This window comes from Physeter macrocephalus, chromosome 20 (assembly GCF_002837175.3).
Source record: "Physeter macrocephalus isolate SW-GA chromosome 20, ASM283717v5, whole genome shotgun sequence".
NCBI classification, from domain to species: domain Eukaryota; kingdom Metazoa; phylum Chordata; class Mammalia; order Artiodactyla; family Physeteridae; genus Physeter; species Physeter macrocephalus.
Window position 1 is genome coordinate 43311402 of NC_041233.1, and position 26618 is coordinate 43338019.

The 26618-nt window shown below is 32.8% G+C and overlaps 1 protein-coding gene across 16 annotated transcripts in view; it reads left to right on the forward strand.

The window, feature by feature from the left end:
* Positions 1-20859, forward strand: part of PCDH15 (protocadherin related 15) — a 699366-nt gene extending 678507 nt beyond the window's left edge. For 5 of the 16 annotated variants that reach the window (XM_024121292.1, XM_024121291.1, XM_024121297.1 and 2 more), the window contains 2 exons: positions 1209-1214; positions 2765-4184. In XM_024121292.1, coding sequence (XP_023977060.1) covers positions 1209-1214; positions 2765-4184 — 1426 coding nt within the window. Of the gene's footprint in view, positions 1-1208; positions 1215-2764; positions 4185-5948; positions 6008-8824; positions 8844-10502; positions 10542-15814; positions 15886-16744; positions 16854-17860; positions 18722-20237 lie in introns of those variants that run through there. The other 11 variants (XM_024121289.1, XM_024121296.1, XM_024121293.1 and 8 more) reach the window with 8 other exon arrangements.
* Positions 20860-26618: the final 5759 nt, after the last annotated feature.

Consider the following 26618-nt stretch of genomic DNA (forward strand, 5'->3'; position numbering starts at 1 on the left):
CTCAAAAATTATGAAATTTACCTTTTAATGGGAAAACTTTTTAAACATATATATCACATTATAGCTGTATTAATGCTATTATACAAGGTTATATTGAAAATAGTTTTTAAAATGTTAAAACTGATTTTAATATATATTTTAATGCTAAAATTGGATTTAAAAGAACTTAATGCCTGGCATGCTACTTCTAGAGTAATAATATAATACAGAATTCATGCTTTAAATATTTTTTTTTCATCTTTTTATAAGTTGAAAATGATGGTCTCTTTTTGAATTATTGGTGAATGTAGGAATTGAGCCAATAAGATTTGATTCTCTTTGATTGTGTCAACCACATTTAGCAAAACATGTTTGAACTAAAAAAAGATTTATGTGGAAAGTGGAATGTGTTTTATTTGAAGTTAGTGAGGGATATATATTAATATATGTATACTATGACATCACCTGGAATCATATATTTGATGGTGATAATTTTCAAATAGCAACACTTAGGGATTATTTTTATTTGGAAAATTGTGGTAGATACTAGAGGATTTTGCAATTCTAATATGTATTTATTGAAGTGTCACGTTCTACACATTTAATTATCTGACAAATGTTAAAATTATCTATTCAAAAACTTTTTCAAGGATTCTAAGCATAAATTACTAGAAAATAAGCTATCTCCAAATGAATTATTATCAAATATTTTCTTTAAAAAATCAAAGGTCATTTTGAAAAAAAAAAAGACTTCACAATAATTAACAACTTCATATAGATTCAACAATTAGAGTCATCATAGTACTTCTATATTCCTTCCAAACAATACTTATGTCTTCTTTATAAATCAATGTGGAGTAACTTTTCACTTAGGACATAGAAGCAATTCTTAGAATCTCATTTAAAATTTCTGTTTTAGAATTGAAGTCATCCACGTTTAATAGAGGTGAATTTTACCTGTGTATAGGAGATAGATAGCTAGGTGTAATTTTTTGTGATAAGACAACCAAATAAATGCCGTATGATTTTATCTAAAGCATTATTAAAATTATTCATATGAATAAATACAAAGAAAATATAAGATACATGCATTTTCTTTTTTGGATATGAATATTAAGTGTTTAAAGCAAGTTCCTGTTAATATTTTCATAATCATCTCAATTTAACTATAGTTAAAACTTTTTTTTTTTCTATCACATGTTTTCTCTTTCTCACCTGTGGATACATAGGCATAAGTAAGTAAATAATATCATTCTAATACAAGGGTATTAGAGAAAAAAAAAGATGCAATAGAATAGATTAACTGCTGTTTTAGACTATATACAGTAATCTTCATCTTTTACTGTACATTTACTTTTAAAAAGAAAGTTATATCTTCTATACCTCATTCCCTCTTGATAGTCTTGAAATTGCATGAGTTTAAACAAGTGTTCCCACAGACAGTACCTGTGCCTAGCAAAAGGAGTTTGAAAATTCTCCTTATTTTTTAATTTGTTAAAAATATTTATGGATATCTTTCCATCAAAAATGATGTGGTATCATTGTATAGACAGTTCTTTCCAAGAAAAAGAAAAGCAAGAACAGATCTACACAGAAACAACTGCTATATAATGTCAATCCTGATTTTTAAAAACTACTTTTTAAGGTTTTAAAAGTGATTGCTGTTTGTCTCCACTTTTTGAATTATTCAGGAGGTCCTGACCACCTGTAAGAATTCTCTCTTCCAGTTTGTATTTTTGCCAATGCCACAATAATAACTTTGGCTTTATATATCATTTTATTGTCTCACCTCTCATCCTGATTTTTATTAGTATGTGGCTTTGTGTCAATGTGGCTTTTAATTTATTTTCAAAAAATTTCCCTTTTATTTCATTTATACTATGTTGGTAAATGTTAAATAACGAAAATAAATCTGTTACTCTGAGCTTGAGAGCAAAGTCTAATGACAATCTATTTAAAACCACAAGTCCCCAGGTCTTTCTGGGGAAAGGGTCCCAATGCTTTCATTAGAGACACTTATTTTTGCCCTTTGACTTACCCAATTTTATCTATGACGCACAGCCACTATGACTCAGTGACCATGTCTGAGCAAATCTTTCAGTGATATCAAAACTATGTTATATTAGTATATCTTTTCATTAAAGTGAGTCTTGACTGAAATTTGATCCATATCATGTTCAAAAGGAACACCAGAAGCCCCTCTTCTTATTTGTAATATTTATAGTGTTTTTAAACTATTTAGCGTAAAATTGAGGGGCTCTTTCTGTATCCTCTTGCAAACTTTATCTCAAATAGGAGAGTACTTTTAGCTCCAGGACAGAATTACTAAAATGAGAGATAATGGACAGGTACTGAATCAGATACAGCTAAGGATCCTTTCCTCAAAACAGTCAGTTCTGAACATCCTTAAACAAGGCAAAGGGTATGAAACCACTAGCCAACATGCTGGTCTGCAATTTGGAGAACTGTGATTTATACACGAGAGAACTGTAATGTGCGGTCATGGACGCTTCACATGGTAACTAAAAAAAGAAAAAAAAATCAGTGTGCAGATTGACACATTTTTTACAAAATGAAAACTTCTCATGCTGCTCACAGCTCTCTAGCTTTTCCTGCCCTGCCTTTTTGAGAACAGAAACATCAAAGTAATGCCTTGCTTCAGTAGATTAGTGTTATTTGGCCTTTTATATTTTGAAGTAGTAATGAGAACCATAAAAACATCTTTCTCATAAAAACTATGTCACAACCTGTTTCCTTACATTTCATTATCTTCTTTTCTTTCAAGTCTTTTCCTTCTCTACCATTTCCAACAAAGCAGGGAAAATAAATCAGTCTCAGAAGACAGGAAACATCAGCACTTTTCCAATACTGTTGAGGCTCACAAGCAGACTCATGTAGATGGATCTGTTAAGAACAGCTGGCCCAAGTCTGCAAGAGAATTCACACTGATGTCTGATGATGACGACTTATATACCCACAGTACCATTTACAAGGAATATACAGATCAAAGACCAACAAATTCAGACTTTTTACTAAGAACAGATTTTGTAGAGTCATTATTACCCAAAATGCAAGCCAAGAATGAGTTTCTGAGGGGCCCAAGAGAAAAGATTCAGAGGATGTGGAATCGGCCAATCTGCTTACCTAGGAGACCAATGTGGGAACTTCCCAATAGGTCAGAAACCATAGCTCTAAAGCAAAGGCAAAGCAACAGGCAGGAAGCTGAAAATGAAAGTACTGGAACCAATCCAAACAAAAGAGGTAACAGTAGTCCCTTGCTTACAGCTGAAGACACAAATGTAACAGAAAAAGAGGAAATAAGGCAAAGTGAATCACTCATCATACAAGGAACAGAACAGTTGCAATCTCTGTCTTCAGACTCTTCACTTTCCTCTCCTTGGTCTCACTCCTCATTCTCCACTTTGCCAACTGTTTCAAGACCTGTGGAACTCAAATCAGAACCTAATGTTGTTGTTTCTCCTGCTGACTGTTCCTTGGAACTTTCTCCGTCAATGCCTTGCATTTTAAATTCTGCACCCCTTAACAGAGAGACACCCACTTGTATGATGACTTTTGAAACCAAAAGGGACATTTTCGAAAACCTTCCCCATCCACTAAAAATCTCTCCTCCTCCTCCACCTGTGCCTCTTATCCTTTCTCCTTTTGCTCTTTCCAGTCTTCCTCCTTCCCCTCCTTCTAATTCTCTTCTTCCTCCTCCTCCACTTCTTCCACTATCTGTTCCCCCTCCTCCTCCCTCTACTTCTCCCCCACCTTCACTTTCCTCTCTTCCTCCACCATCTCCTCCTCTTCCTTCTTCACTGCCTCCTTCGACTTCAGTTCCATCCACGAAGTGTGTGTTGACACCAGCTATTAAACACACTGTCAGTGTGACACCAGCCAAGGAAATGAAGTCCACTGTGATACAGCTGTCAACATCAACAACAGTGTGTAATGCAAATCCTCAAAGGGAACCAAAAGGCATCCTCAAGCATATAAAAAACTTAGCAGAACTTGAAAAGTCAGTAGCTAACATGTACAGTCAAATAGAAAAAAATAATCCACCAGCACACCTCTTAAAACTTCAAATGAGTTGCCCTTCAGAGACAACAAACATGGAAATGACATCTGAACAAAACCAGGAGAATTTGCACAATATTGTTGAGGGAATTGAAAAACAAACTCACAGTCAGTCTACTTCACTGTAATGTTGCTTTTCTGGTTTTAAATGGACAACTCTTTTGTTGACCATAAGCTTCAAGTGGAGGCAAATTTGAACATTAAAGAAGATTCCATTCTTTTACTTGAAACTCAATGCAATGCTGGTTTTTCCTCATTTTTAATTTAAAAGATTATTAATCTCACCATTACTAACTCATATTATAGATTTACCTTAATTTTCTTAACTACGAAGTAGTATTATTTGTCTACATTTATTTAAAAAGTAAGTAATTTCAATCTATTTTTCAATGGGCATATATGGGCATGAAAGTTAGATATCCAACTTAAACCAATGGCTTGTTTATCATGTTAAGTTTTACATTTACTTTTTGATCATAGTTTTATATGAGTGTTCCAGGAAAACAGCAGACTGTTACAAGTAAGCTAAAAAATGATATCATATTTTCTGTTATTTCCTTGAAGCCTGTGTATTTAGTAAGAAGAAATACTAAAATGTTATGTATCTAGAAATGTAGGAGATGACAGACATTATGGTATTCCAAAATAAATCTCAGGTGCTACAAGATGTAGACATCTGTTTTCTTATAAAAACACCCTTTACTCTGGCTTGCTTTTATCTTCCTAGTATGTTTATATATTTGATAAATCTTTTACTTTTTTCAATTGCTGTCTTATTCTATTTATTTCTCATTGTGCTTTCTCTTCCCTTCTTTATAATGGAAATAAATCTTGAGTTGCTGACTTCTGTAAGACATTTCATTGTTCCCACAAATGTTTAAAGTGCTCTTTAGTTTTGCTTGTTCACATTATTATATCATCTCCTTAATTATAATTTTATCTAAGATTCTCCTTCAAAAATAATATTTATCTCCAATTTAATAAATAAATTCTCATCCGTGTCAGCAAAAGAAGGTTAAGTAAATGCCTACAAAGTTTTATCTAGTGTGAATTTAGTTACTATTTCATTGTTGAAAATTATATTTCCATTAAGTTTATCAATAGTATATAACGTGCTTATGTATTAAAATTTAGAAAAATGCATTATCAGTTTTATTCCTAGTTACTTTTAATTGCTATGGATAAATCATCCAAATTTAGCCTATAGCATGTAAATGAAATATAAAAATTTCAAATAGAAATCAAGCGGAATATATCTGGTGAACTGTCACCAGTTTTATATGTCTTTCCTCTGTGGTTTAGGCAAAGAAAATAAAAAATTATACTCTAGGTAGAGATTTTGGTAGTTGTAGTTGTTCTTACATCTTAGCGCTAAACTTGTTAAATTCTTAATCAGCTAAGCTAAGTACCATCTTTCTGTCCTAATGAAAGCTACACTGGACCATCAAGTAATTACTTTGTTTTTTCCATCTCACACATGGAATACATTTTGTTTACTGGAAATCCCCACTTTGAATACAAGTGTAATTGTTTATTATACTCTTCAGCTTTAATACTTTAGAAGATATAAGTCTGCACAGAGAAAAACACAATTCCAAAATATAGGGAAAGTCTTGCTTGATAATTGCCATTGTAAGTATATTAATATAGATTCAGAGCCCTACAATGAATGCATCATTTCATTGGTTTTGTTTGACTTATATTATGTGACATTTCTTCAAGAATTTGATCTGGCATCCCCAATTAACAATATCAAATAAAAAATGTAAAGTTAATTTTCATTAGTTCCTCTACTTCAGATTCTTTTCATCCAAATCAAGAGTAATTTTTTTTTTCCTGGGGTTCTTGAACATGATTTTTTTCTCTCTTTCACTGAAAAACTTCAGTTGGAGTTTTGTTGGCAGCTGGTCATATGCATGAGAACTTGTGCTATTTGGCGGACTCTGACAAGGTAGTATTGACAACTGTGTAAGCCTTTAATGTGCAAGTGTGCGTGTGTGTGTGTGTGTTTATGCTATTTTGTATCAACCTCTTGGAAATGTGTAAGAAATTTCTTGATAATTCCTTAGAATTCTTTGATAATGAAATCTCTAAATAATTACCAAAGAAATATAAGAAATCCAAATAACAATTTTATGTAGGTATGTATAGCCTTATTAAACTGTTGCTTTGGGGCTTCCCTGGTGGCGCAGTGATTGAGAGTCCGCCTGCCGATGCAGGGGACGCGGGTTCGTGCCCTGGTCTGGGAGGATCCCACATGCCGCAGAGCGGCTGGGCCCGTGAGCCATGGCCACTGGGCCTGCGCGTCCGGAGCCTGTGCTCCGCAATGGGAGAGGCAACAACAGTGAGAGGCCCGCGTACCGCAAAAAAAAAAAAAAAAAAAAAAAAAATTGTTACTTTGTCTATTTTTATAACATTTTTATAATTTAAAAATTTTATTAGTATCTTTTTTTGACTGGGAACTCTTTTTTCTTTTTTTTTTAATATCTTTATTGGAGTCTAATTGCTTTACAATGGTGTGTTAGTTTCTGCTTTATAACAAAGTGAATCAACTATATGTATACATATATCCCCATACCCCCTCCCTCTTGCATCTTACACTTTTCAAATGAAACGCCCATTTTCATGTTTTATATTTAATCTAGTCTTTTACTGACACATTATATTTAGAGATTCCCTTCATCATAAAAGTCAATTGGAACATCTTCTACATGAGACCTAAAAATATTCTTTGAGTATACAAGACAAAATATTATTTCTCTCCACAGCTCCTAAGCCCCCATAACCTGACAACCAACCTCTAAAAAAAGAATGCCCTTTTTTCATTCTGCATTTATTATGATCCAATTAGTGCACAAGAAATTATTAGGTACCTTATTAAAAGACATAAACAGGTTACCATACATTATCCTTATTGTTAAAAGTAAACAGTAATACATACAAATGGTGTAAAATGAAAAATTAATACACATTGGATATAAACTACATAACAAGATGTATCAATATCATATGAATGGTTTTATAAGGATCAATAGGAAGTCATGTTAATTGAAAGCATACAGATAACTACACATATTGATTCTGTTGTTTACCTTTTCTGAGTTAGTTACTTTTTGCCTTTGAGCTAAGACATACAATACAAATAACCAAATAAAAAGCAACAAAAAGGTTCAAAAAGTATAGTTCAACAAAAAGTATAGTTCATCTATTGATATTTTAGTTCCTAATTATGGAAAATATTGCTAATGAAAAGAAGCAATTTAAATATCCTAGAAAATAAAATATAGGTTTTATTGGATATTTTATATTACATATGTGACTCAGTAGTCATTATTAAAACCTAAGTGTGAGCTCTCAACTCTACATATCTCTAAAAGATACAAATTGAGTAAAAGCTGAAAATGTCTAAACTTCGAAATGCTTTAGGATTATCATTCCCCTATTGGCAGAACCATATAATATAAGCACCCTGTAACACCCCCAGTGGATGCCTGAAACCTCAGATAGTACCAAACTCTATATATACTTTTCTGTCCTATACTAATGGGTGGGTAGTGTATACAGCATGGATATACTGGAAAAAGGGCCTACTCATATCCTGGGAGGGACAGAGAAGGATGGTGTAAGGTTTCATAATGCTACTCAGATTGAAGTGCAATTTAAAACTTACAAATTTTTTATTTCCAGAACTTTCCACTTAATGTTTTTGGACCATGGTTGACTGCAGGTAGCAGATAGAGATACCCCAGATAAGGGTGGACTATTGTAATAAATTGCTGATAGCAATATATGCGTATAAGCATTATATTACCATTATTTCCAGCCATTTCAATCAACAATGCCTTAACCACTTAAGATGCATTCAAATAAGCAGACTTATTTTTTAAAGTCCTTGAAATATTTTAAATAAATTTTCTATAGATTGTTTTGCTGAACTTTAGAAAGTCTTCATAATTAATCTTCATTGCAGTTGTTTATTAATTTCATATAGCATAGTCAGCAGCACCAGTTTTATACTTTAGGTCAAGTGTTTAATGAATAATAAATGAAAAATCTTCATAATTAATGACATTCAACATTGAAAAGATTCCATGCTTTTTTCCCTCTCAAGTACAGTCAACTGTTTCACTTACTTGTCCATTTAACTTTATAAATCTTTAGGTAATATTGAATGTTTGGCTATTATATCTCTAAAAACTTTACTTCATGTTTAATAATGTAATTGACCTTTAAAGGCTAGTCAATATTTTGCATTTATTATTTTTAGAATAAATGGACACAAACAAAAAAAATCTTACAAACATTTGGAAGAATATGTTCTAGTCATGGAGATATTTTTTGTTGTTCTGTACCAATATGTTTTTCATGTATGAAGCATATCTTTTCCCCAAATGAGTATCTTACATGTATCAAGACTTGTTTAGGACAGACATGATGTAGAATATTTTTAATACAACTGATCATAACAGAGTCAAACTATGTCAAAGTATGTTATTATACACCATTGAGATAAAATAGATTGTGAATGGTTTGGTGTTCATATGGAATGAGGGTCTGGCGTGATAATTATTTTTAATAATGCAGGCATGAAACCTTGATTCTCCTGTCTTGATACTGCCACAAAATATATTTCTCACTGAGACAACATTTTAGAAAAATTTACCTTCTCAGTTTTTCTCTGATTTTCTTAAATTACCCTTATCTATTATTCTATTTAATCTGAAAATCCAAGATGTTTAATACTGATTTCTTCATTTCTGCCTTGCAGGAGAGGTTATACATCAGAGGTAAGGGCTTTATGGCGTTATGTTACATTATAAGCTTATTAGGACAATATTTATGTTATAGGCAGGACCGATTTACATTCTTTCAAAATGAGGGTATTTTCATTTAACAAAATTTATAAGTATGCTTTACTATTTATTTTCTTGTATATTTGTTGCTTCGTAGTTTTGGGGTTTTATGTCTATTATTCAATGGGTGAATAAAGATCAACTGCCGACCTTTTCAAAGATAAATTTATTTTTTCCTGAATTATTATCTCTCAATATTGTGACATTCCCCCAAATTTATTTTTCAAATAAGGCTATAAATCTAATCTAGAAACTGTTTCTAATTTAGATACTTTTTTTTTTTTAATCAGTCCAAGGCTCATTCCTACCATGTTTGAGCTTGAGCTTTTGAAGAGTTAAAAACAAGTCAGACTATTAGAAAGCTATGGCTTTTCTTTGTGTTAATTTGACTCTCAGTCTACAGAGAAGATACTGGGCATTCTGGCCAATGGTATTTGGTGAATAATACTGTAAGTGGTGCTATTAATGAATCACTGAGAAGTTAGTATGGTTTGGCATACAGCTCTTCAGTTAAGAGAATGAAATAAGCATATGACCTAATTGGCTAACAGTTAGAATTCATAAGTCCTAGGTTTTTTGGAAATCAAAATGAATGCATTTAAGAAAAACTGATTTTCAGGAATAATTCGAACAGCTAACAGATTGAATCAGAATATCTCTAACTTCAACTTCCTACCCCTTTAAGTGAATACCTTAACTGCACTAACTCATTAACATCTGTATCATGGAAAATTCTATCCCTTCAGTCAAATAGTTGTTCTGTTGGCCATTTCAAACAGTTGGTTCATTGGTAGGATTATCTCCCTGAACTTTTCTGCCCGCTTTCCCAATGCTTACTTTAAGATTTATGTTGTATAACTATTCCTCTCAAGAGTTGAGAAGCCAAAATTTGAATTGTGTATCTTGTTTTCATCTGGTTAAAGTATAAATTATCATGAAACAGATCAATAGAGACTGTGTTTTTTGAAAAATATGGGTGAAATGGGGGCAGTGGGAAATGATCTCTGCAAAAACTGAGGAAGGACAATTTCTTTCATCACAAAAGAATTTCTGAAAACGTGCTTAATGCTTGAGTTCAAGCAATCCACATTTTGGTAAAAAGAAAAATGGGGAGCATGTCTTAAATATAATGATGAATATACTACAGCCATATCATTATTTTGTGTGCCCTACCCTTCTTCCTGATGAACCTGATTATATATAATATGACCGGGGAGAAAAAAAGAGGGGCAATTTAAAACAAGGTTAAATTTGCTAAAAATAATTGTGTGATACTTAAAGTGCTTCAGAACCATAAATGACTCTTTGTACTATGAAGCTTAAACCAAAAAATTTATAGATTTTTATTTATTAAGGTTATTAGCTTTGATGTTAATTAAAACGATGAAATTAAAGCACATTAATTATGTTCTAACATTAATAGTCAAAATATTATTTAATGCTGTTAGTAGCTATCACATGAATAATAAATCATATCCCAAGGTAACCAGTTTTAAGCTGTGGCCTTTTTTTCTCTCTTTTCAATGATGATAATCTACTTTTTCCACCTGAATTATTTTCTAAACCTTTTCCTATTTTACTTTCCTTTGGCAGCAACAACAACTGCTGAGGCCTTCTCTCCTTAAACCAGAGGTATCAATTTTCTTTTTCTTTTCAACCTTCACTGAAATCTTGACAATACTTAATGTGACTTTGAGGCCCATCTAACATGTGAGCAGAGTGGGTGGCTGCAGTATGGCATAATTTTACAAGGAAGGGAAGAGGTGGTTTTAAATTAAAACAAATAAGCAAATAAACAAGCAAATCACCTCTCTGCTGTTTTCTGGTGACTGAAATTCCAAATTTTTAGCTTCATTCTCTGGGAATTAGATAAATAAGACCTTTGTTCCTATTAAAAACAAGCAATCATTCAATGAAGCGAGTCATGAACCTGATCTGTCAGTTATCTTAGTGAATCTAGATTCATCAGAACTGTTCTTGAGATCAGATTTAGGTTAGGCAAAGTCTGAAGAAAGAACGCTGACATCTGTGCTGAAATAACAAAGGTAGAAATTGGGTTGTGATAAACAGACGTTGATCATTGAAATGTGATTCAAAATACTGCCTTTGGGCACATGTCTATTTTAAGATGCCTATGACATTTTCTTCTGCAAGAAGAAAAAAGATATTTGGAGTTATATAATAAATACATATCATTTTTATTTATTTATTATTCGTATATACTTCCTAAATAAAAAACATATATATTAAAGTTAATTTTAAATATCTCCTTACTTTGGAAAATTTAGTATTTTCTAAGCTCCACTTTAAAAAATTATTCCTATTTCTCAACAACGGAATCTTAACTTTGCTAAAGACAGGCATTTTGTGGTTCGCATTTACTCACCCAAATCATCAAGAGGTTGAGTGACAGGAATATTCAACTTTTATACATTTTATCAAAAATTACCATGGAGACTTCTCCATAAACTCTTGAATCTGATAACTCAGAGTTAAAATCCAAATGCCAGTTACTGGATGCAAGGCCTTAGTCAAGCTGTGTATCCTCCTAAGCATCAATTTCATCTTTTATAGAATGTTGGCAGTAATATTTAATATATAAGCTCCTAGCTCAGCAACTGGAACATAGTGGGAAGAAATTCAGTAAATGGTAGTTATTTTTCTTGTTTTGTTTGCATCAGTATAAATTTTTATACTTTGGTCAGTAAGATACTAGGTTAATTCTACGTGTGTGTGGTCAGCAAAAATGAATTTTTAAAACATTAAGCATTTGATCTGCCCATAAAAGCACCTTTTAGTAAGCTACTTAGCATGATTTTCTAAACTCTAGGATTTACCAGCTAAGTGGATGGCAACAGGGACTGCGTGGAACAGCAAAAAAGGCCAATATTACACTATTTTTTCGGGCTGACTTAAGGAGCTTAATGGTCACCAAGTCCTTCCTCCATTTTCTTTTTTTCTGGGTGGTATAAGTATCCAAGACCGACCCTTCAGAGTATTCCCTTCTACTAGCTCCTATCTATCTCTCCCTACAGACTATAGAGTAACAGATTAAATCTATGATTGAGTTTCCTGGGCTCTTTCCCAGTTGCTCTGTCCTTCTATTGTATTTTTTAAAGTCATTTGATGCCAGATATATATTGTAGCTAGCAAGAGCTGAGTTTCATTTACTGTTCAGAGAAAAAGAAAAAGTACGTGTCTGTAAAGAAAATTGATTCTTTTAAAATCTGAAATCCACTCAGTCACATTATGTTTCCATAAATATTTTTCATTATTGCTAAAAGTTATTAGAATTCAACTTCAAAACCTTTGTTTTTTTAAAATTGTTGTAAGAACACATAACTTGAGATCTTTCTTCTTAAATAAGTTCGCAATACAGTATTATTAGCTATAAGCAGAATGCTGCACAGCAATCTCTAAACTTTTTCATCTTGCTTAATTGAAACTTTAGACCTGTTACATAGCAACTCCACATTTCCCCCTCTCCCCATCCCCTGGCAACCATCATTTTACTTTCTGCTTCTCTGAGATTGACTATTTTAGATACCACATGTAAGTGAAGTCATGCAGCATTTGCCCTTCTGTGACTGGCTTATTTCACTTAGCACAGTGTTCTCAAGGTTCATCCATGTGGTAGCATATGGCAAGAGTTCCTTCTTTTTTTTTTTGAAGGCTGAATAATACTCCGTTATGTACCACATTTTCTTTATACATTCTTCCATTCATGGACATTTAGGTTTCAACTTCAAAATCATTTGGCAGTCTTTGCTCAGTCTCCTTATGTATTAGGTAAAACATGCATTGGTCAAGTAGTTAAGTATTACTTCTGAGACCTATTTGCTTCATTTAAACCAGTATAATTACATTGGGTTTTGGATGCCTCAAAAGTCTAATTCGGGCTTCTCTGGTGGCGCAGTGGTTGAGAGTCCGCCTGCCGATGCAGGGGACGCAGGTTCGTGCCCGTCTGGGAAGATCCCACATGCCGCGGAGCGGCTGGGCCCGTGAGTCATGGCCGCTGAGCCTGCGCATCCGGAGCCTAGCCTGCGCACCCGGAGCCATGCTCCGCAAACGGGAGAGGCCACAACAGTGAAAGGCCCGCGTACAGCAAAAAAAAAAAAAGTCTAAGCCTACCAATATGAAATGTGTATTTTTTAAAGTATTTAATCTGAATAAGTCAAATTTAGACTTTAACTTTGTCCCAATTTCTTATTGGTCTGAATTGTCTTTCTACAATAAACCTTTTCCTACAATAAACATTTTTATTGGAAATAAAACTGCAGACATAAAATCATATAGTGCAGCAAAATGAATTTTTACAGCGTGCTCAATGCCCTACTAGCTCTCCAGAAGCCCCTCCATGTTAACACTCAGATATTATTTCTCCTTTGCCTAACCACTCACCTAGCTTCTTTTTTCCCAAGATAAATATTTAATACATATATTTAATTTCAGCTTTATCGAGGTATAAGTGACAAATTAAATTGTAAGATATTTCAAGTGTCCATTGTGGTGATTTGACACATGTATACACTGTGAAAAGACTTAACACATCCTTCCTCACATATCTTTTTTAAAATTTTTATTTTTTTGCTGAGAATATTTAAGTTGTACCCTTTTAGCAAATTTCAGTCATACAGTACAGTGTTACCAACTGTAGTCGCCATGTTTTATATTAGACGCTCAGACCTTGTTCATCTTATAGCTGAAAATTTGGACACTTTCAGTAACCTCTCCCTATTTTCTCCACTCAGCAACCACTTTTCTACTCTGTTTCTATGAGTTTGGCATTTAATTTGTTTTTTTATTTTCAGATTCCACATATAAGTAATACCATACAGTATTTGTATCTCTCTGTCTGTCTTGTTTCACTTAGCATAGTGCCCTCAAGGTTCATTTCATGTTGTCATCACAAATGGCATGAGTTCCTTCTAAATATAGCCATTTATTGCTCAGTAGCAGCAATATTGTAGCCAGTGAGGTTTTTCCAAAGTGTGATTACTGCTAATTGAAAACTTTTTACCTGGCTTCTAACACCCAGATTGGTTTGTCTGTTTTTAAAGTTTATATAAATAGAATAATACAGAATCATGTTTCATTTTGTACCTGACTTCCTTTGCTCATCATTCTGTTGGGAGATTCATCTCTGCTGTGCGATGTAGTGTGCTTATCTCATGGACTTTTGCATCAGTTCCAGTTTTGGGCTGTTACAAATGATGTATTTTGGTGAGCAATTTTACATATATATATGTTGGGCACATAGACTGAACTAAATTGAATTTCTGTGAAAAGAGATGCATATATTTGACTTTGGTATTATTCCCAAACATTTCCCAAATGGTTTTGCTAATTTATAATCCCTCCAGAAGTATATGAGAGCTCCATGTCCCTGACACAACATGGTATTGCTGATCTATCTATCTAGCTATCTATCATCTATTTTTACTTTTAGTTAATCTTGTGGGTAAACTGAATCCTTTTTAACATCAAAACTGGATTCCTTTGCAATTAATTCACAAAGTATTTGTAACTGCAGATTCATCAGAGAGTACATTTAGTGGAGGAATTGCAAACTTATAAAAATCTAGGGAAGTGATGTAAATGAACAGAGTGTATTCAATGTGAAAAAAAAAAAAAGAGCAGTTTGGGGCATCCTATTGTGACTGGGGGTGTAGATGTAAAATAGTCTGGTTGAGAATACAGTAGTAACCAGGAGAAAACATGATGGCTTTAAGGAGTAGTACCACCAACTAAATTCATGACGTGTAAAAATATGAGCCCAGTGTTGCCATCTTTTTATTTTTTGAGAGAAATCAAAACTCAGATCTTTAATAGCATTTTCTGATTAGCATTTGGGCAACTAATCACTTTTTTTAAATGATATTTGCCAAACAAAGCACAAGTGAAGGCTATTGTCCATTTCCATCATGCAGGCTGTAAATTTCCACACTTTTAAAATGATATATTACTGTCCACAGAGGACTTTTTTTCCTGACTCATACTATACCTGGATCAACAAAATTAGTTCTTACGAATAGTAGATGATCTTAGAAATAAGTGTCCACTGGTTTTCCTGTGTATACCTGTACATTTTCCTTCTTCCCTTTTCTTACTTCATTGCAAATTAATTTGGTTAAACCTTGGCAGTTCAACTTATTTAAATGTTAAAATAGAGTTAAAGAGGGAAATACAGTGAAATTGAATTTAATAGTTATTTAAAGCTAGTTCTGTATGTATGTCTCAGGAAAAATATCTTTCCATAAGTGTAGAGTGACAAAAATCAATATTGTCTGGAATTTAGAACTGGAAAACTTGAAAGGGCCTATTGTCTGACAAATTTCTTTAAAAAAAAAATTAAATTCAGAATTAGCAGTATGTTTTAAAATGTAAATATCCTTGGGATATATCGCATATTAACACATTTTTTATTAATGTATAAATGATTATTTTCACATCCTTTCATAAGAATAGCATTTGATGACTGGAAGAGCTCTAGATACTAGAAAATTGTTATCAGGGTGATGAAACAGTGCTGAAGATAATGTTATAATTTTATTCAAGGCTAAAGTCTATTAGTAATGTGTTAAATAGATTGAAACATTAACTGTCTATTGATAGTTTTAAAAATTATCTAAGAACAAATGAAATGCTTATCTGTTATCTTTAACAGGTTTACCATTAGACAAAATTTACTTTCCCCCTCCTCAGTTCTAATAGCATAACTTAATTTTGTGTAAAAGAGTTACAGCCAAATATATATATATATTTGAATATGTTTAACATTTGTAATTAAAGTTATTTTGACAGCAGTGTTTTGAGTCATCGAATACTAGGTCTGGAAATCTGACATTGAGCTGAAATGTGATAAGAATTTATTTTCAAATGCGATTTTTCTTTTTGAATAATAGGAGTTATCCATGGAGTCTGGAATTGATCCTGGCCAGGAATATGGACAAGATTATTACAGTTATGAGCATGGGTACATCTTCAGATTTTTTATCCAGTATCTTAATATTTTTATGAATAATAAGGTGTTATTAAATGATTATTATTACTAGCAATTTGAGTGTCATTTCATCAGTTTCATTTCTGAAAATGAGTTATGTATCTAGTTTTAGCTTCAATCAAGTTTAACCATGTTTCTATATTGAATTCTGTTTTGATGTTTATATTGATATTGGCTACAACTTAAAAAATGCAATAAAATTATTCAAATTATTTAAATGAGAAATAGAAGTCAAACATATTTGCTCAATTCCTGAATTCACCGTTTCTTTCATATGAGATAGTTAACATTTTATCTAACCAATCAGCCTCAAGATTTGCCCAAGAGAAATGAAGAAGAAAACATACTTTAGAATCCGGTAATAAGCATTTTGAAAGTCAGTTCTACACACATAAGTTAACTGCTTTCTAAACATACAGTAGAGGAAAATAAAGACGATTACAGATCATATTTGAAGCAGATTTTTACTATAAACTTAGAGAATTTATGTTTTGAATAAGCTATCATACTTTCAGAAAGAACCAATTTGGTGCCCTAAATTCTTCAGTTAGTCAAGGAAGACTATTCCTTTCTCTTCACTCTAGTCTCTCCTAAAACTTAAATCTGAAATAACTCTTTTTCTTGTTATTCCAGGGTACCATTATGGCAAAAGTCATTGGTCATCAGGTTGTAGTTCTTTCTCTATGATTTTGTAACTAGTTTACAAGGAGCCCAACAGGTGCTGTATAAATATCTGTTGATTGAATGATGAAGAAAAAGAAGAAAACAGAGACCAGTCATGGTTATACAGATCAAATGAAAAACTGCTTAAAGTTGTAAGTTTCTGTTACAGGTATGAAATGCCTCAATATGGAAGTCGCCGTCGTTTGTTACCACCAACTGGACAAGAGGAATATGGTGAGGTGGTTGGCGAAGCTGAGGAGGAATATGAGGAGGAAGAGGTAATTACTGTAATTTTTTAATGTAATGTTAATATTTCAAGAATAATATTTTTTAGCCCTATTTGAATAGCAGGCTACAAAACATTTCAAAAATCAGAAATGCTATTCACTTAGTTGATTTCCATAGAACAATTTAATAACGCTAACCATTCCATTGCCTTGTCTATAGAAAGAAATTATTTTTATATAAGTTTATTTATTTCTATAAAACATTAAACACTTGGAATAAAGCCACAATAAAATTTATATTTTATAAAACCCTAAATGTTATTCCATAAAGATAATATTATAATCAAATACGTTAAAAAGTATTTTGCAAAACAAAATGCTCCCACATTGTCTAGCAAACCTAAAAATCATGAAAAAGTGCAATATCAATCTTTTAATTATAAGAGAAAAATAAAACCACCAGTATTCTTAACGGAATTACATCATTTAAGTTTAAATTACCATAATTCATCTATATCAAATTCTTATACTTTGCCTGAAATATTTATTTGGAATACTTATCCAAAAATTTTAAAGAAAAAAGTGTTAATGTCACTGTAGTTTTACCCTGTTCAAAATTTTAAAAATAGTCAGATTTTACATTAGCTATTCAGATAAGCTGTCATAATTTCCTGATTGCTTAACATTTTGTTAAAGCAAATACATAAAACTATTAATCAAAGTCTAGGGATGGGAGAGGGAAGAGGTAATGATTATTTCTTTCTCCTTTGATCTAAGGTGCGAAATAAATTTTGAGTAAGAAAAAATGAGAAAGCATTAAATTTTGGTATTATAAGGTATAAGCTAAAATAAAATAATTTACATTTCCTTGAACACCTTCTGCCTATATGCAGTGGGGATAAACAGTAGGGAACTGTGTGATTGTTCTATGAAACCAGTTTTATAACTTGCATGAAGCTGTCAGCCTGCAGATTCACTCTTGCTTAACTTGTGTGAGACACGGTCACATAATAACCATTCCCCAGCTGACACTTCAATTGCATTTTCGTGATTTTCAGGAAAAGGCAAAGAAAGTTAAAAAACCAAAAGTTGAAATTAGAGAGCCTAGTGAGGAGGAAGAAGTAGTTGTCACTATTGAAAAGCCACCAGCAGCTGAGCCAACATATACGACGTGGAAGAGAGCCAGGATATTCCCCATGATTTTTAAGAAAGTTAGAGGACTAGCTGATAGAAAAGGCATCATTGACCTTGAGGATGAAGAGTGGCAGAGACGCCTTGAGGCAGAAGATAAAGATTATTTGAAATTAACACTGGACCAAGAGGAAGCTACAGAAAGCACGGTAGAGTCGGAGGAGGAATCCTCAAGCGACTATACTGAATACAGTGAAGAGGAATCCGAATTCAGTGAGTCTGAGACGACAGAAGAGGAGTCTGAGACAGAGACACCCTCTGAGGAGGAAGAAAGTTCTACCCCTGAATCAGAAGAATCGGAATCCACGGAGTCAGAAGGAGAAAAGGCAAGGAAGAACATTTTTCTGGCAAGAAGAAGGCCCATTGCTGAAGAGGTCAAGAAAGTCAAAGATAGAAAAGAGGAGCTACCTGAAGAGCCAGAAGAACGGAACGTGGAAGAAGAAGAGGAACGCCCAGCAGAAGAACAGGAAAGTGAGCTGGCCCCTGTGGAAGAGCCCACAGACCTCGAATCTCAAGACATCACTGAGGAGGGCAGTGCAGAATCAGCTTCAGTGGAAGGAGGTGTGGAAAGTGAGGAGGAGTCAGAATCGGGTACGAGTAGCAGTAGTAGTGAAAGTCAGTCTGGAGGTCCTTGGGGCTTTCAGGTGCCAGAGTATGACCCAAGCAAGCGAGCAAACCAAAAGAAGTCTCCAGGAGCAAGCTCAGAAGGTTACAACACAGCACTTTAAAAGAGATCACAGTAGGTGAAAGTTTTGCAGTGATGAGTGCTCTTGTGTGCAGTGCCTTCTGTGTGTTCTCTGAAATGACACTTGAAGGGGAGGAAATTGATCATGATTCTTATCTGACTTAAGATTTAGAAGCATGCCAGAGAAGTGAATATATATGCTATCCAAACATTTGTATATCAGAATATATTAGGCTAAATCTAACTGATCTTTCCTATATTAGTAATTCAGAAGACATGCAATCAGTTACTCAGTATTTAATATTTCATAGTGTGATTTCTGTTACTGCAATGTGGCATTATGTATTGCCAATGATGCTCTGACTACTGGAATGGACTATATGAATATATATATATATTATATATATATATTTTATATATATATAATATATATATATAGTGGTTTTGTATCATCTTAAATCCTTAGGACAATCTGTAACAAATGAGATCTCTACAAGACTACTTTTGCATATATGTACATTTCAAATGGCAAACATATTATTAAAAATATCATGAACATGTTCAATTAGGTTTATAGCTGGCAGTTTCAAATATTAGAAGTTAAATGATATAAATTTAAAAAAATAAAAGTTATTACATTTCCCTTCTGTTGTGGATAGGAATTAAAGTGGATTTAGAAAAAAATTGAATTGTAACAGTTATAATTTTTTTTTCTGGGTAACATAATAATTTTGAAATATATATCTGGAAATCCAAAATCATGGCTTACTTAGTGCAACATGTTGGTACTTCACATATCCCCAAAATGGCAATACTATTTTAAGAATAACCAAGTAGTTTTTCACCTCTGCACCTTGTCATTTCTAATGTAGATTGGTAAAAGAAAAATAAATTTGTGAAAATTTCCATTGTGTTCCAGTTGCTTACTAAAGGAAAATTTACAATCATTAGTTTTGTTTTGTGTATTACAAAATAATTTGTGCAGAATGGGAAGATATTTTCTTTTAAGTTAACATATATTTAAATGAATGATCCAAAAAACCAGGACGCTTCAAGTGAATAAATGCATTAAATTATACAAAAAGTTTGGCTAATAATGGAGGATTAATTAAGAATTACAATATTGTGGGTTTAAAAATATCTTTAAAATATTGGGAATGGAAGTACTAGCATGAACAGAATATACGAATAATGCTGGGTTTTCCTTTCAATTTAACTTTCCTGAAAAGTATAGCAACTGTCAAAGAATAGATCAGATTCTTAAATATAACCAATATACTTTTTTTTCACAGTATAGCAGTAATTTGATCTAAAATAATAAAAGTACTTCCTGAAATGTCTACTTTCCAATCTAGCAACTTTTTTCAGAAGTTATTAAGCTCTCAAACCAATGAAGAATTTGTGGAAGAGAAACTGATGTTAATAAAAAGGTTCTTCCCTCTACCTCTTGAGTTGTTACTTTTGATAGGTTTCTGCCAAAGGTTTTGAATTTTGCAGGCATTGAAATCTTTACCCTTTTAATTCCTTTGATAATGATTCATGCTTTTTTATTTTGACAGTGGGCAAGAAAAAGAATGATAAAGTTAGTTGTTGATCGAGAGTATGAAAGTAGCTCAGCTGGAGAAGACAGTGCTCCTGAATGTCAGAGAAACCGTCTTCACAACCCTAATATCCACAGTAATATCAATGGCAATATATACATTGCACAGAATGGCTCTGTGGTGAGAACCCGCCGTGCCTGCCTCACCGATAACTTAAAAGTTACTTCCCCTGTTCAATTGGGGAGGCACTTTAAGAAACTAGACAAGTTGGCAGTGACACATGAGGAGAATGTCCCCTTGAACACATTATCAAAGGGGCCATTTTCTACTGAGAAAATGAACACAAGACCAACTCTGGTTACATTTGCCCCTTGCCACGTGGGGACTGACAGTACAACAGTGAAGCCTTTGGGGAACAGGCTGAAAAGCACAGTTGAACAGGAGTCCATGGTTGACAGTAAGAACATCAAGGAGGTTCTGGACTTCCATAGTGACCACACGCAGTCAGATGATGAGGAGCTTTGGATGGGTCCCTGGAACAACCTCCATATACCAATGACAAAACTGTGACTGATTTTTTTTAAAGTTATTTTAAATTTTACTTCAGTTTTTAATAAACTGCCCTTTTTATTGTCACTGAGAAAACAACGTATGGGATTTATATCATGCACACAAGCTAAAACTTTGAACAATAGGCTATAAAGTTTAAAAAGAGACAGATTTACACTCACATTTGTATCAACTAATTGTTCTTCCCAAATATCTTTTTGGACAGACTCTCAATTCACTATATAACATCATTTAAACATTTAGCTGTTTTGTTGGGCCTTGAAATTTTTTTCATTTTAATAAAGAAGAAATAATTTACTAAATAATCATTTATATTTTGTTGATTAACAAACACAGATTACTTTTCATCTCTAGCTTCATGGAACTTGTTTTGGTGCATGTAATTTTACTTTTCATAAAAAATGGGAAAAATTTATATTAGAGGATTTTACAGGTAAGGGGTTTATGCTGTTGCTGTCTATACCATCCTGATTTTTTAAATGAAATATTGAATTACAAAGAGTGATAGTTAATGTGGGGATCTTCTGTAAATTATGTAGAATCATGGGCCTATTTTCCTTATTGTCCAATAGAAAGTTTTTCAAATTTTTCATTTGTATATGTTGACCTATTAAACAACACTTGAAGTCATATCTCTTTTATAAATATCATTTACAATTTTCCCTGGTGTATGCCCCACACTCTGTAAACACTCTAACCATACCAATCATAATAGTCAATTTAGTGTAGCCATTTGAAGTTAAATAATTATTTGAAGCATCAGAGCAAAAGCTTCCTGAGGCAAGAAAGGGTCAAATAGGCAGTAATGCGTCTAGAACCACAATTTCAGTATGCAAGGTATAGTAAGATCAGAGAAGTCTCACATTAATGCCACCGAACATGAATATTTTATTAACTCAGTATAAAGGAATTTGGCAGGGTCAAGAATTTATATAATATGTGAAATGCCAATAAAGGCTGTAAATTCATAGCTTCAAACATATTATAGTATTTCACTTTTCCCAGCTCGAGTTTATTCATAAAATATTTTAATGCACATAATATTTACGTGCATAAAATGCAGACCAGAAAATGATCGCCTGGTTCCATTTTTTTAATCAAAGAACACAGTCTTGATTTTTCACCATTGAACAAAGCACAGTGTTTCACCATTAACAGAAATGAAAACAAAATATCCTTTCAGAAAAAAATCTCCCGAAACTTGCCTTGTGTGTTGCATTCTCTCCAGATATAAAAAGGATGAAGCAATATAATTTAAGAGAATTCAGAATTTTATTATGGCTTAGTATTTTATAGATGTAGCTCACCTCAGATTTTGCACAGTATTAACCAAGTTCAGATTTCAATAAAATTCTCTCATGCACGCTTATTATATGGTTGAAAGGTTGACTAATGTGTTACTATCTATTTCCCTACTACATGGTTCATATTTTTAAACTTGTTTATTATAATGCTATTTCCTTATTTCCAAAGTGAACAAATTGTATGTAACTTAACTTACATGAGTAGTATGTTTTAATTTCAAATTTCAAAAAGTATTTGAGATCGAATACAGTAACATCTCATTTATCTGACATTACTGGAAATTAATGCATTCTAAACTCTTGCCAGAAAAACTATCAGCATTAACTGGGGGCTTATTAGAAATATAGAATCTTGCCCACACCCCCAGGTCTGCTAAACAAGAATCCATATTCTCACAAGATCCCAAGGTGGTTTGTATGCATATTAACTTTTGAGAAGTAATTACCATTAATACCATTGAACTCCAGGGCTTACTCTTTGAAACACCAAAGCAACTGTTTTTAGTATAAAATATTTTGGATAGAAGTTATATTAAGCATATTGTGTTTTCCTACATGCTCAATCAGAAATCACTAAATATAAGTTAATAATTTCCTGATGTCCCAGGGTCATCTCAATTAGCATCCTGGTATTCGTTCTGCATATAGATTATGTTTTTTTTTTTTCTTTCTCCAGTTTCAGGCTATGATATTTAACTAATTTTGTCCCTGTGCCTCTCTCTAAAATTCATCTTCCAGTTTACTTTGAATCTTCTGGTGAGAAAGTTTGTGTCTTTCTTTGTTTTGCTTGTTATTGAAAAATCATTAAAACCTATGATAGGGATAAGGTATGTGGATTCAAGCAAAAGTCTTGTGATTCTAAGAAGCTTTTCAGGGTCACTATTGGGATCTGAGCACTGTCCTTGAAATCTGAAAGTTGGCAGAAGACTAATACGCTGATATATGAGATGTCGCTGTATTTTAATGTTCAGTTTTTACAAGGAAATATGCAAAATATTTCCAGCTACTTAGCAGACATATTTCAGCCATTTCAAGTTGACCATTTCAGTAAAAACAATCATGAAGTTAATATGTCCCTAAGTTAGTGGACATGCCTAAAGATAAGCAGTATTTACACAGAGTAACCAAATCAAATATTTGCTCAGTATATTTTGAGGTAAAGTATACATTGCAGCAAAGACTATAATATTGCTAAACTTGTTGATTTCAAGAGAAGGCCTTGTTGGCATGAAGGGCAAGGCACGGAAAATGAAAAAATAGATTCGAGGTGACAGGATATTTCTGACTCAAAGATCATGAAACCACAGTGGCTAATCTCTCTCTCTCATCTTCTCTTTTTCATTAGGTACAAACTATGAGAGTTGTCATAGAATGGTAACTGTAGGCTGGCCAGAAGCATCTTTTTAAATCCAGAAAAGAAAAGTTTGCCCTGAATTTTGTATGTGATACGGCATTCATGTTATTAAACCACGTTGTTAACAGGAATGTTAAAACACGTTATTCATGCTAAGTGGTTCTTCCAAATGGGATATGGTAGCTACTATTAAAATATTGTTAATTATATTTATGTATCATAGAGCCAGAAAAAATTGAATATTGATTCTTGAAGGAAGACATTTTCTTTCTTTTACTACTTCATGAGCCTTACTTTTTCTCTTGCTCTGCTTCACTTTCTGCCATGAGTGGGGCTTATATACCACTTAAATTAATTAGTAAAATAGGCAGAAAGTTCTAATAATCCGTTCTCAGGGCAGATGCCCACTGGTGCCTGCAAATAACATAGCGATAAGGCTGAGAGATAGGTTCAAAATTATATGGAGGACCTCTACTTTTTATTGATAGTTTCTTCCTCTACTCAAATGATAACATGGATTCTTTTGCTCTATTTTTTTCCTCTCTTGTTTTTGCATTTGTTGACTTTGATCTTTATAATAACAATCTTTACATTTTAGATTGGTATTTTTTCATTGCAATCTACTTTATATTTATGATAAGCACATATATAGAAGGCTTGAACATTGTCTATAGTTTGGAAAATTATCCACACATTCACTGCTCTCCCAATTTCTTTTATCCAAACACTTTTTTTAAACAAATATTATGTTACTGTATGTAAAATATGAATTAAAAATTTAAGTTAAAAATGCATTGTTACTCACTACACAATGTTTCAAAAATAAATTTCCATTTGAAAAAAATGGCCTCTCATTATTCTGTCAGGTGGGGATAAACATCAGTAACTATTTTCCTATTTACATGTTTAGTATTTCAGTTTGATAACACAAAGAAAATCCTACTCTTCAAACTCCTATCTTTGAAAAATGTGAAGAAAGGATGCGTATTTTAAAACTATCATCCTTTCTGATACATTTCATTCATGTATACGTGTTACCAAGTTCTAAGACGAGTGGGACACTGTGTTTTCTAACATTCCACCTATCCACTTACTTTTAAAACAATTTTTATAATCACATAAACACTAAGATGTTAATATATAATCCATCAGCATGTCCATAGAAATGCTAAATGACAGCATAAATATATCAAGAAGTATAGTCAATATGAAGTTACATTATGCCTTTTTACATGATTGAGTTGGATGTTTCAGGTTCATAATTTGTGTATTTATATCTTTATCTATTATTCATCCGTCTATCTAGCTATGCTCATATTTCCCTGGATACATGCAGCTTACCTTAACTTTATAATGCAGCTGATGATATAATAACTTCAATCATCTTTTATCTCAGACAATCAGTATTGGGAAGAATAAGTTTTCTGAAACAACTGTCTTGAATACAGAGTAAATTCTTGGCCTTTTGCCCCTTTGCTCTTCGTATCATAGAATAGAATTTTATTTATCTTTGTATTTCTGGTGCTCACACCAGAAAAAGATTGTATTTAACAGAATGAGTTAATTCTAGCCCTGTCACTGCATGACCTTGGGTGGGTCATTTGACAATTTACCCCATTGGGAAATGACAATAATAACGTCCACCTCAAATAAGAGATAAAATCAGAGATTTGATCTGAACATATTTTTCCATCTCTATAATGGAATATAGAGATGGAAAGAGAATAAAAATTAGAAAGTGTTCTTCATAGTCTTCACAAATATGGCCAGATTATAATATTTTACTTGCTAAATACCAGTGTAACTTTTACTGACCTATTCCAAGTAGTAGATATTCTAAGTTATAAGAAAATACATCTTTCCCCCAGGTAATGAAAATGGTTTGTATTTTTAAAGAGAAATAAAAGAAACCTATAGGATGTTTCCCCTATGACTTGGGCTTCTGTATGGTAAAAAAAATAATAAAGTAACATAAATAAATAAGCACTGTTAAAGAACATCATGCAATGCCTGAGCTACAGGAGGACGGTTAAGAGGTTTCATGGGTATGCATGTGAGGGACTACTGAGCAGTCTCATCTAAAATATGTCCCATTTTAATCTAAATACTTACCCTAAATACACCTTTTGTGTAGGGTAATCACTGAATTAGAAATGGCTCTTCTGAATTTGTTGTGAAAGAGACAAGATGTTTATCAAAATCTAGCTAAGTTTAGCTTAGAAAATTTAAGCTTTTTTCTTAATCTCAACAGCATGATTTACATAAATGAGTGTACTGACAAAAGATGGTTTGGAAATGTAGTGTCTGGACTCAATGTCCTTACCCCCTTTACTATCTATTCCCCAGCAGATTTCTTTACTTTTGTCATTTCCTACAAAAGATACTGAATTTTCTGACTCTATAAAAATATTGATCATAGTACAATGAGGAGAGAAAATAAAATTTTAGTCAGCTTGAATACATATATATAAATAGTATAAGCCAACATTCACATATTTAAATTAATACTTTAGTTACACAGACATATTTAATTCATATAATAAAGTCATATCAAAATATTGCTTTTATAGATTCTGATTTGCCATATAATTTTATTTATACTATTGAATTTATCATTAATATCAATCACTAAGGTTTTTCCAGAGGTACAGGTAATAGTCATGTAATAAGACATTTTGGGGCGGGGGGGGGAGGTAGGAGGAGACTAGAGATGTATATTCCTGATGCAACAAATGTATGCCTTTTAAAAGGAAGGCAAGTATACTGTATGCCTTTTAAAACTAAGCTTTAAAGGTTTACTTACATTAACATGTATAATTGAGATAGCATTACCATAACTTGCTTGATAAGCAATAAAGTATAGGCTTGAAATAAGTGTCTAAATAGCATTGTTAGGTTTATATCAGGCTCTTTCTACTGAGACAAAAATTCACCCAAAGACTTTAGGGCTGAAATAATTTGGGCCCTAAGCTGCCAACATGTCATTATGTAGTCATTTCCCAATGTTTGTGTCTAGGGCGGGGCTTGACAAATAAATTTTGGTTGTAGTCATTCCTTTGTTACTATATTACACTGGTCACATCCCAAACTCTCTAGTTCAGTTTCCATAACTACAAAATGAGTTTGGATATAGGATTCCTAGGGCCATTTTGAGTAGAAGCTGAAATAATG